The sequence below is a fragment of the Catharus ustulatus genome, chromosome 4 (assembly GCF_009819885.2).
Source record: "Catharus ustulatus isolate bCatUst1 chromosome 4, bCatUst1.pri.v2, whole genome shotgun sequence".
Taxonomy (NCBI): Eukaryota; Metazoa; Chordata; class Aves; order Passeriformes; family Turdidae; genus Catharus; species Catharus ustulatus.
The window spans coordinates 49,016,399-49,028,333 of record NC_046224.1 but is presented as its reverse complement, the minus strand read 5'-3'; the positions used below and the strand labels follow the sequence as shown (position 1 = coordinate 49,028,333).

General features: G+C 42.6%; 1 protein-coding gene across 2 annotated transcripts; it reads left to right on the top strand.

Moving 5' to 3' along the window:
* Nucleotides 1–217: 217 nt before the first annotated feature.
* TMEM19 (transmembrane protein 19) lies at nucleotides 218–11,646 on the top strand. 2 transcript variants are annotated; one of them, XM_033058569.2, is made up of 7 exons: nucleotides 218–274; nucleotides 526–676; nucleotides 4,700–4,813; nucleotides 5,765–5,902; nucleotides 6,195–6,449; nucleotides 7,501–7,710; nucleotides 9,946–11,646. In XM_033058569.2, the coding sequence occupies exons 1-7, from the start codon at nucleotides 218–220 to the stop codon at nucleotides 10,107–10,109; spliced, it is 1,089 nt and encodes a 362-aa protein (XP_032914460.1). In that variant the 3' UTR covers nucleotides 10,110–11,646. The 2 variants fall into 2 exon arrangements, with proteins under 2 accessions (XP_032914460.1, XP_032914459.1); XM_033058568.2 differs by lacking the exon at nucleotides 218–274 and having other exon boundaries at nucleotides 345–676.
* Nucleotides 11,647–11,935: the final 289 nt, after the last annotated feature.

Genomic DNA, 11,935 nt, shown 5'->3' with positions numbered 1-11,935 from the left:
TTACCCGCAGACTTCATGCCTTTCCCAGGCGTGTCGTTCCTGGTTTTATTTCGCAAACTGGCTCTTCACTGGCAGCGTGTGCCGGAGGGATGCCCGCCGTGCCAGCCGCGGGCAGCGAGCGCTCCACACGGAGCGGGCCCGGCCCGGCCCGGCCGCAGCCGCAGCGCCCCCTGGCCGTGGCGCAGGCGCGTGGGGCCCGCGCGGCTGCGGGCGGAGCATGCGCGGGGAGGCCGCGGGGCGGGATGGTGGCGGCGCCCGCGGCCGCGGGGAGCAGGTCGGTGACGGGGCCGGGCGGCGCGAGCGCCTGCCGCCACCCTGCGCAGCGCAGCGCAGCCCGGGTGGGCCGGCCGGGCTGGCCGCAGCAGCCTCTCCATGAGCGCCTCCGTGCCTCCCGGCAGCGCCCCGGGGGCGGTGCGGGCCGGGCCCGGCCGCGGCTCCGGCCGGGCGGGGGGAGAAAGAGAAAGAGAAGGAGAAGGAGGTGGTGGCGGTATCGCTGATGTCCTGCGCCTTGTGTTTTCCCATCAGGTGTTGTCCTTCTTGCTTCCCATGTCCTATTACCAGGAGGATTTTTTCAGAGAATACCTCAAGATGATGGCGAACATGGTCATCCTGAACTTGCTCATTTGTATTTCGCTAGCGTTCTGGATCGTGTCCATGACTGCGAGTACGTACTACGGTGAGTCCAAAGGCCGGGGAGAGGCTGGCATGGCACGGCCATGGGCGAACCCTGCCCTCCGGCCCCTCCAGGCTGGAGACAGAAGATGAGGAGTGTGCGCAGCCCCTGCTTCCCTCGGTAGAGCTGATAACCTCACCTCTTACAGTAGATGGTCGTGCTTTAGAGGATGCTGACAGCCGCTTACTTGCAGCTCCGCCCAGGGATCACGAACAATTTAAAATGTTGGGGTCCTTTGTGATTTCTTTCTCGGAAAGAAAGCAAATAAAAATTAAGAAGTGAAAAGAAAGACCGAGCTGACAGAGGTCTTCCTATATCAGGGAAAGTACGTGACAGCACGGGAGGAAACTGTTCAAAGCAGCTTTAGGAATCAGCAACATCTGCAACCTCTGCAACGTACAGAACAGGGCGTGCAGGAAGACTTCCGTAGTCGAGGAACAGAGAAACGGGGAATGGTATAAGAAGATAGGGATGTATGCATGGAGTGGCTGGCTTAGGTGTGTACAGTGTTTTGCTCAGGTAGCTCCGGCTGGCTGCGAGTTAGTTGTGTGTAGTTGCAGTGACACAAGTCCTCTCTCTAGTCTCTCTTTTCGGCTCTAGGACCATTCTTACAGCAGTGTGCAAAAGCAGCTGATGCTGTTGCAGTATCAGTTTAAACCTAGAAGAATTAAACTGCTTTTCCAAGACAGGTAAAGACTTAACATTCATACACCAGCCGGTTTGATGCAGGAGAAGCTCCAATGTCATTGCAGGAATCCTGAAAGTGCCTGGGGATGCAGCATAAATGCCTTTAACTGCCTGGTGTCATCCTAGATCCAGAAGAACCTGTAATAAATACCTCACCAGTATAAGTTGACTTTTGTAGAGGCAGTTGCAGTGTCTCTTCTCAGTGTTTTTCAGTGCTTCAGGTTTTAAGATGGGCTATTAGTTCTGGTATAGCATTAAATCTGTGTTGTCTGGCTGCTTCTAGTTTGGCTTTTAGTGAGATGGCAGATGTGTAAAAGGTATGCAGAAGCAGGCTTCACAAGCAGCTTTTATTTGTATCATTTGTAGCTACCCAAGTTGGATTTAAACATTCATTTATGTGCCTGCTCTCTAAAGGCATAGCTTTTCTGACAGGGTACAGTAGTTTCACGAATACAAGCCGCACGGATTATAAGCCGCACCCCCGGTGCCTCGACAATGTTGCTGTCTTTGTCAATAGATAAGCCGCACCCCGAATATTAGCCGCACTTTCGTTCGTCGCGAGAATCCGTGCGCAGCTTTCACAAATTGGCCAATAGCGGGCTTTACTGGCTCGGCCCGCTCATGGTTGCCGACGGGGCCGGGTGGCCCAGCTCAGCGCCCACGGCTCGGCGGGGCTGGCCGGGTGGTGCTGCCGCCGCCGCCGGCGCTCGCTGGCCCCCCTCTCCCGTCAGCACCGCCCCGCTGCCGCGTTCGCTCGCCCGGCTGGCAGGGCTGCCGCCGCCGGGCTCGCCGTCCGCCCCGCTGCCGCTTTCGCTCGCCCCGCGCCGCGCCTCGCGAGCGCCGCGCCCCGCCCCGCGCCGCGCCCGCCCCGCGGCGCTTTCGCGGTTCGCGGCGGCGCTTTCGCGGCTCGCGGCTCGCGGCTCGCGGTTCGCGGCTCGCGGCTCGCGGTTCGCGGCTCGCGGTTCGCGGCGGCGCTTTCCGCGGTTCGCGGCTCGCGGCTCGCGGCTCGCGGTTCGCGGCTCGCGGCGGCGCTTTCCGCGGCTCGCGGTTCGCGGCTCGCGGTTCGCGGCGGCGCTTTCGCGGCTCGCGGTTCGCGGCTCGCGGTTCGCGGGCGGCGCTTTCGCGGTTCGCGGCTCGCGGCTCGCGGCTCGCGGCTCGCGGCTCGCGGCTCGCGGCTCGCGGCTCGCGGCTCGCGGCTCGCGGCGGCGCTTTCCGCGGCTCGCGGTTCGCGGCTCGCGGCGGCGCTTTCGCGAGCGCCGCTTTCGCTCGCCCCGCCGGCAGGGCTGCCGCCGCCGCCACCAGGCTCGCCGGCCGCCCCCCTCCCGTCTGCACCGCCGCCGCGTTTCCTCGCCCTGGCCGGCACTGCAGGCCCCCGCACCGCCGGGCTCCCCCACGCTGCTGTCCCCGATTATGCTGGGCTTCCCCGCTGCCAGGCAGCCCCACCCGCCGGCCTTCCTGCTTCTGCCATGCTCCCCTGCGCTGCTAGCCCCAGTTCTCCCGGGCTCCCCCCGCCCTGCTGGCTCAGGCTCTGCCGCCCGCCCCCGACACTGCTGGCCCCGCCTCTGCCAGGCTTTCCCACCTCTGCCGGGGCCCGACCGGCTCCAGCTTGGCTTGGGGCTGCCGCGGGCTCTCACTTCCGTGTTGGCAGCTTTTAGAATTTTGTTAATAGATTAGCCGCCCCGGAATATTAGCCGCACTTCCGGGTTTCCACCAAAATTTTGGTCAAATTGGTGCGGCTTGTATTCGTGAAATTACTGTATTCTCGTCCCTATTCTCTTATGTGAGTGGGAATTTACAGTATAGCATGGAGAGATCTGGTATCGGGTGACTCAGGATGGGGCCTGATAGAAAGGAGAAGACTGCGGACAAATCCTCCTTTTTGTAGGGAATCGTTATGGAGCAAGAAGGACATAAAATTTTTGCCTAAGACTGTGGAAAGACCTTGGCTTTTCAAGAAGGTGAATGAAGTGTACAGTAATTAATAGGCTTTGCATAGTTCAGCCCATACAGGTGCTGAAATTCACAGTCCTTAATATAAATATAAAAATACTATAAACATATTTTTATTAATGTTCAGTTTATATAAATTCTTTTGCACCAAACAGTAGGCCAGACGTTAGAGAAGCCAGAGTGTTGAAGAACTCATTCATTGTTTTTTTATAGATCCTATCTTAGTCTTAACTGCTTACATTCACTAGTAATTTAATGCAAATACTTTTCTCTCCTACAAGGAAATCCAAAAAAGTTAGTTTAAAAACGAAAATTCTTTGTCAGCCAGCAAAACGACCCCCTCTGTGTACTGCGTACACTCAAGTTTGCACCAAGAGCTGTCTTGGTTTGTAACAAGCAATACCAGGCCACAGCACTGGAGGGCTCTTCATGCTCAGAAGGTGCTTGTCTTCTGAATTTCTGACTCTGCCCTGGGCTGCAAGACCCCTTTGCTCACATACTATGGCTTTGGGGCTTTTCAGTACACAGAAGAGATTTTTTTTCTTGTGAATCTTTGCAATGATTTTTGCATTTGATTTTTTTACTGTGGTTTCACAGACATATTTGTCCTGCTTTGCACCAGGGAGCCCATGTTTGTGCAAAGGTTGGGGTACTGATGATGCAGAAGTTCTTGTTGAAAACCATCATATTTATATTTCCACCAAGAAAATGCCTGTGTGAAATCTTTCTTTTATAACATTCAGACTTATTTTAATACAAGATTTGTGATGTATTTGTATAGGAGATGCAATAAATAACTTCTCAAGATTTTAATTTTTTTATTATTTCAAAACCTGCATTAACTATTGGCTTTAGGTTTTAGAAGTTTGTGGATTTTTGATACTAAAACTGTCATTTCAAATCTTGCCATGATAGTCATAATCTCAAAGTATATTTTAAAGAGCCGTACGTCAAGGTCAGAAGAACTGAAAGGGCTGATGTTTCATGAAGTGGTCACACTACTTTCACCTAGCAGACTGTCTTGCTTGGCTTTTTTGGTAGTGGAATTTTGTCACAGTAAATTCAGATGTTAGTTTTTGAAGTTCATAAATCCCTTTTAGAATGGAAAATATCACCTTATTTATTTCTTGTCACATTTTGCTATTTTTGGTAGTTAATTTTAGTTCATGAAATGTTTCCTTTTGGTAGCTGAATAGAAAAATTGAGTAGATAATTGCAGATATATTGTCCTTCTGTCCATATCAATATCTTTCTTCTGAAGGATAAAAAGTTTTAATCTCTTTTAAGATCAGAATTTATGTATATACCAGGAAATACTGACTTTTCGGACATGAAGACTAAGAAAGGCGTTATGAGGATTATCTGTAACTCTGTTATTTGATTTATCAGGTACTTTGCGACCCATTTCTCCATGGCGCTGGCTCTTTTCAGTCTTGGTTCCACTAATTATTGCTACACAGGGTTTTAAGAAGAAGAGTCTTGATCACAGTGGTGCATTGGGAGGTATGCTTTTTCTGAGACTTAAGCTAAACATTTAGTAAATCAAAGGTCCTTTTTACTGTTTGCAGTTTAAGACTTTACCTAGTTCTATTATAATAAAGTATAAATGTAAGCATACATACCCCATATTCATACTGGGTTTTTTTTTCTCATGCCTATTTAAACAGTTAATCCTGTGCTACTGTTTGTAATTGATTTGATTAATATTATTATATTTATATAAACCTAGAAGATTCTTTTAAACTTCAGTACAGTATGCAGTTAAATCACATGGTTTGGTTTAATGTATAGAAGGATTCACAGAGAAACAAAGAAGTGGCAGAGGTAGTGATAAAGAAAGACCCTAAACTGATCATGTCAGCAGTCTTCCGGCTTGGTGGGAAATCAGTTCTCCTTTCTTTATGGTTCTCCTTTCTGTAATAGTAGCAGTTCTACACATTTTTGGCCTGGCAAAAGTAAGAAAATTAAATCTGTACTTCACTAAGAACAAATGACTGTTTCTGAAAAGTTTCTCTAGACCACATGATAAAAAGGCCAGTGTAGTGTACAATAGTGTTTATTGAGATCTGATGCAAGGTTTCTGGGTGAGGTTTTTCACACTTGTCTTGTGACATTGTCTGAATTGATGTTCAGTGGAGAGAAACAGGGCTTCAAACCATTCCTTCCCATTTCACCCATTTGCAAACCTTCTGTCTGTGGGAGCATTTTCTACACTGACAAAAATATTTTTCACTTTTATGTTCTGATGTCTGCTAGCCAATGTATACTGGCATTTGCTTTTAAATGCAATCATTTTTCTTTCAGTCCTTTAGAATTGTAATCTCACGATGAGGAGTGAAATTAGGTTTACCAGAAAGATACTCTTCATATTCAGAAAATTTGAAATACTTAATTGCTTTGCAAAGCAACCGTTGTTACATGAAGGAACTTTATATACTTCTCTTTTCTTCATAGGACTGGTGGTTGGATTTATCCTTACAGTCGCAAATTACAGTTTCTTCTCTTCTTTGTTAGTATTTTTTGTTACTTCTTCAAAACTTACTAAGTGGAAAAAAGATATAAAGAAGCAAATAGATTCAGAATACAAAGAAGGTAAGCCAAAGTACTTTAATTCTTTCAGATCCCTTGTGGAGAATAAATGCTGCATATTCTTATTCCCTTCAAAGGGTCAGATGAGATGTAACATCTAGAATAGGGAATATTGTTGAGACTCCCCTGTGAATATTAGCGAGCCACTTTGCTTTTGCTTCTGTTCTGTTTAATAAATTGCCATATAGTTTCTGTTTTGAATGTGTGTCTTTTTAGATGTAACTATATATGTGTTATTTTGCTTTTACCTCATACTGTTGTCTGAAATTACTAAAATTCAGTTTTTATACTTCAGGTGGACAGAGGAATTGGGTTCAGGTATTCTGTAATGGTGGTGTTCCTACTGAGCTGGCTCTCTTATATATGATAGAAAATGGACCCGGTGAAATTCCTATTGACTTTTCAAAGGAATACACAGCATCATGGATGTGCTTATCCCTTTTGGGAGCTTTGGCATGCTCTGCTGGTGATACATGGGCTTCAGAGATTGGTAGTGTTATGAGTAAAAGCAAACCAAGATTGATAACAACCTGGGAACAGGTTCCAGTCGGTAAGGTATTACCTTTTCTACATGTTCTTAATATTTTGTTAATCTGTTTTGAATTATGTATCCAACTTGAACAGTTCCAAGGAAGACATAGAAAAGCCAGTATCAGAAATCTGGGGTTAGAAAAGGTTGCCAGGAATGCATTCTCTGAAATGGAATATAGTCAACTGTGTTTCTTCTGCATCTTGTTGATGAGATGCATGAGCATAGCAACCACAGAGCTAAAATCATTCTGAATGCTGTCACTTCTACTCTCTGGCAATAGTAAAAGAGTTTATGTTGCTAATACGAAGAATACAAGTTATCAACTGATATTTTTCAGGCATTATTTTAATCCATAGAATACATAAATATTCCACAGAGACACTACAGAAAATTCTGTTTTCAACCAAATCACTCATTTCCTTTAATATCCTACCAAGGGTGAATAAAATGAACTTTTTGTCCGTCAAACGTCTCCATGGTGGATGTCACTGCTGCTTTAAAGCAGTTTGCCTTTTTTGAGTCTTGCTGGCCAATTGATCAGAGGTACAGATCTTGTTGGATAGGAATTAAATGCATGGGAATTTTTTTTTCTTTATATGTATTCTTCAGATTTTTATTCAGTGAGCTATCAGATATCTCCATCTCTGGATTTGGTTCTTTTATTTTTAGATATGTTGGTGAAACATGTCTTAGTATACTACTTCTGAAAGAGGACATTGCTTTAATGTGCACATCTCAAGGTCTGGGGGTTTTTTTATTATTAGCCCACCACCACTTAGAGCAGACAAATACCAGGTGACATTGAGAGGTGTGTTGTCTAATTTTTTTTATTTAATGTAATGCTGGTGAATATTTCTAGAGAACTAGCCCTAGAGACAGGAAAGGAGTAGTAGCAGTACAGGTTAAGCTGCTCAACAGCATAATGGAAATTGTAAAAAGCTGCAGTAGCAGAGCCTTCTGGAAATAAGGGGAGAAGATTACTATGGACATTTTTGATTCAATGTAAAACGTTTTGATTAATACAAGTCTTTTAAAAGTTTGTAAATCAGCTACATTTTGTTTGGTGTAGGTACTAATGGAGCAGTTACTTTAGTGGGCCTGATCTCAAGTTTGCTTGGAGGCATGACAGTAGGTATAGCCTACTTTATAACTCAACTCATTTTTGTGACTGATCTGGAAATGTCTGCTCCACAATGGCCCATTATTGTGTTTGGTGCAGCTGCTGGCCTACTGGGATCAATTGTTGATTCGTATTTGGGAGCTACAATGCAATACAGTGGTAAGAGTCTTCTTTTTTTCTTTTTTTTTTCCCTTTCTCCCAGTGTAACCTAAGATTGGATTGGAACTTCAAGAAGGGATGAGGATATGATTTTTTTAATGGAAAGAATGCAGAAATAGCAGCAAAAAAGACAAGGGAGCAAAAGCAATAGACATAGTAATGAAAGGCACGAGAGTGATTGGTCCTTTTCCACAATTTGTTTTGTTTATTGTAGCTTATTGTCTTGTTGATGACTGTAGGAGACAGAGGTATCCAACAAGTTATCTTGGAAGAAGCAATTGCTGCCCTCTCCTTTTTTATATGTATTTATATTATTATAGTAACATTTTATAAGAAAAAATGTGAGCTTCTGTAGTGACAACTTCATCCAAATAAATTGATAAAATTAAGCTATTAGTCTTAACAATAGGCTCAAATTCAAGAATTAAGTAAGAAAATGTGAACAATGGTTTACCTTCTGGATTTTTTTTCACTGCTTCCTGTAGAAGCTCTGTAATACAGAGCATTGTTTCCTATAAGTTGAGCTTACCATAAACTAGCTGTGACTTGTAATAAAAAGACACTATGCTTTTTTTTAAAATTGTTGATGGTCTGGTTCTAAATTATTTCAGTGTTTACTCCTTACCCTGAAGGATCATTGCCTGTGAATAAACACTACAGACAACCTTTAGGCTAAGCTGTAAACCTATCCTATGTTTCAAAATTGTCTAGAAACCATATCTGACACTGTTGTGTTTACCAACTTGTTTACAGAGAAAACTTAAGTTTCCAGGTTTCATTGTTGGTATACTTATTAATTGGAAGTCAAGGTGTGAATGTGCAGATGAACTTCCTGAGAAAAAAAAAGTCCTTTAGGTCTGCAGTTACAGTGAGGTCTACAAACTGTTGTTGATGCTCTGGATTTGGCTATACAACATTTTTATGCTCTATTCCTTGTAATTCCATGAAAGTTCAAAATATGATGGAATGTTTAACTATTTGATGCATTTTTAGATATTTCTGTCCTAAACAAGAAATACATAAGCACTCAGACAGTGTTTCATTATCCTGATGAGGCAGATGCATTAAGAGAATGGAGTAAACCTAGCTAATGCATGCCTGCATTTATCAGCATCTATTTCTTGTTCATTTTATGCATTTTTTCCATGCCCAGCAACTTACTTTTTTAGCTGCAGCAGGAATAGTTTCTTTTACAAATTCATAAGCATTGGTGGAGTAGGTATACTAGGTTGTACACCTACATATTGTGGTATATGTGTGATGTGATGTGATGTGATGTGATGTGATGTGATGTGATACAGGCAAAACTGTGCTGCTCATTTGTGTCTCTTCCTGAAGAGGAAGAGTTGGGGGTTGGTCTCTTTCACCAGGCAGCAGCTGACAGAACGAGAGGACACAGTCTCAAGTCATGTCAAGGGAAAATTAGGTTGGATATTAGGAAGAAGTTTTTCACTGGAAGAGTGACAAAGTACTGGAATGGTCTGCCCAGGGAGGTGGTGGAGTCACCATCCCTGGATGTGTTTAAGAAAAGACTGGATGTGGCACTTGGTGCCATGGTCTAGTTGAGGTGTTGGGGCATGGGTTGGACTCAATGATCTCGAAGGTCTCTTCCAACCCAGTCATTCTGTGAATTTTGTGAACAGTGGTGTCTGTACAGTAACAGCTAATGAAGCACAATATTAAAGTATTGATAATACAGAGGCAGAGCAAGAAATTACCTAAGTACTACAAAAAAAACTTCAGCTGCTGGTAGTACAAAATTGCTGTGTAAATAGAACTTATAAATTCAGCCTTCGTAAGGAGCTTGTTTTCTGTCAGATTAAGTAATAATGTTGTTTCCATAATTTTCCTTTTAAAACAAATGCATCTTCTTGCCAGAAAACATGTTGCTAATAAGTTGTTTCTGTTCAAAACAGCATCCTTTGCTTTAGATGACTCTTGGAACAACTTTTTCCTCTTCTGATTTAGCTTCATTCCTTTCTTTGCTGTAAAACTATATAGAGATTTGACAGAAGTGTAACTTCTCAAAAGAAGTAACTTTTAATGTAAAGTATTGCATTTATACCCCATTCTTTGAAGGTACCAAATTAAACTGACTGTAATTTAGTTTAGTCTTATGATGTCTTCTTACAGATATATAAAGTAAAATAAATTTAGAAAGGTGCATATACTTGGTTACTAAGTTTCTCTTTGTCTTGGTTGGCTTTGTAAAATGAAGTTTTTATCTTTTTCCAGGTTTTGACCAGACAATTGGCATGGTTGTTAACCACGAAACAAAAGACTCCAAGCACATATCTGGAAAACCTATATTAGACAACAATGCCGTAAATCTTTTTTCTTCTGTAATCATTGCTCTTGTGCTTCCAGGCACGGCATGGTTTTTCTGGCCAAGAGGTTGAAATAGTTTAAGGTTTTCTGCATGCGATTAATTTATGTTCAGTCTTGCTCAGAGACTCCAAAGAGTTGCAGTTGAAGTCTCCTTAAGAAATGGATCTGAAACATTCGGAGAGCCAAAGAGCTTTCCATCTCAACTTGTTAAGGCTGTAAACTTCATGTGGCAATCAGCATCTCTCAGGAAGGTGCTTTGTCAGTAATGCTCTTGCTGCTCCTCCTCAGGTGGATGTAGGTCATTGCCAAGTGAGGTGAAGCACTTGATTTATTCTCCGTTTATGGAGCTGAAGTGTTGGTGTCTATTCTTTACAGTTTCCAGCATCTGGAAGGGCAAGGAGCTGGAAATATAAGTCTAATCCACTGAGTGTGATGGAGCCTTGTGGCTATTGTCCAAGCTAGACACAAAATACACTGCAGCTTTATATAGGCAATGGTAATATGGGTGAAGTGGATGAATTCTGGTATTTCCCATTATCTACAATGAGATGTATTGGAAGTATTTGGGCAGGGAAGAGAGAATTCAGCCTTGTTGTCTGTTCTCTATCCTGACACTGTCTCCACTTCCCTGAGAATAGGTTTGTTAAAAATGATGATTCATACATAACATTTGAAGCAAAAATCTAAATTTAAAGTAGAAATTCACCAGCTGCTCCAGTAAGAATAATATTTTTTCTCTGTTTTTTTGACATGTTTATTTCAAAACGTATGATATTTATGAAGATTTGTCAATACTGTGGTACTTATCAAATAATTTAAAATTGAAGATGACAGTTGTGAATTCACATTTATCTCTTTAGAAAGAATGCTTTTTTCTATAAGCATAGAATTGCCATAGTGTTTAGCATTCTAACCAAACTATATTCCTTGGTTATTTCTGAACAGTGGGAATGTTTCCCATTTTGTTTGGGGCTTCTATTTAGAGATGATGGCCTCAACCAAAGAAGCTACAGATGTTATCCTTGTAGCAAATGAGGGAAGTCACACTTATAAACCATTTAAAAATAGAAATTTAATTTTTGATGCTCAGGCTCCTGTTTTAGGTAATCCTGTCTTCCATAACCTCTCGTTGTTGATATTCAGAAGTGTGGGCCCATACTTTTAACTTAGGAAAAGCTTTTTGTTTTCTTGTTAGAGATAGATTAATATTTTGTATTGAACATCTGATTTTTTTACAAGTTTCTTGTGTATATTTCCTGTCTTAATTCAACTGATTTTTTTTTACTTTGTCACCTTTTATGGGAATATTAAAAAACTTTAAAACCTTCCATACTGAGTTTACTCTTTTGAAATCTAGTCTATATAAATCTGGAATTCATCACTGGAACTACTTCACTGTATTAGCCAATTATAAAGATGAGATTTCAAAGTAGTAAAACCTTTCTGAAAAGAACAGATTGTGTCGCTGCTCTGTGTCTGTTCCCGTGGAAGGGCACAAAATTATGGAAGTAATATATGCACTTAAACTGTAACAGTAAGCACTTGGGAATTTTATGCACTGTTTGGACTTACGCTGCTTCTAAATAAATTGTATTAGTTGTCTTCTAAGATTTTATTAATACTGTTGTGGTTTCTAGAATTGAGCAAGATAAAATTTTTGTAAAGTGCTTCTTTTTTTTTTTTTCCTCAATTAAATGCCTTATTCTTACATTCTTTTGTTTCCTGAAGCGAAGTGTACTTTCAGCCACTGAAGTGGACATGGTCAACTCTTTCTTGACTGTTTTCTTTTGGAAACCACCTTACCATAGTGAGAAGACATCTGACTTCATATTCATAGCAGCATGAAATGCTTTGATCTGTGATCATATGAACAAATGTGATCTGACTGAACTCCTGT

Bases quoted from the DNA above. Each gene is read 5' to 3' on its own strand.
- TMEM19 (XM_033058568.2), top strand. From the start codon at position 373: ATGAGCGCCTCCGTGCCTCCCGGCAGCGCCCCGGGGGCGGTGCGGGCC. The intron at 677-4,699 runs GTGAGTCCAAAG...TTGATTTATCAG, and splicing joins GACTGCGAGTACGTACTACG to GTACTTTGCGACCCATTTCT. The intron at 5,903-6,194 runs GTAAGCCAAAGT...TTTATACTTCAG, and splicing joins AGATTCAGAATACAAAGAAG to GTGGACAGAGGAATTGGGTT.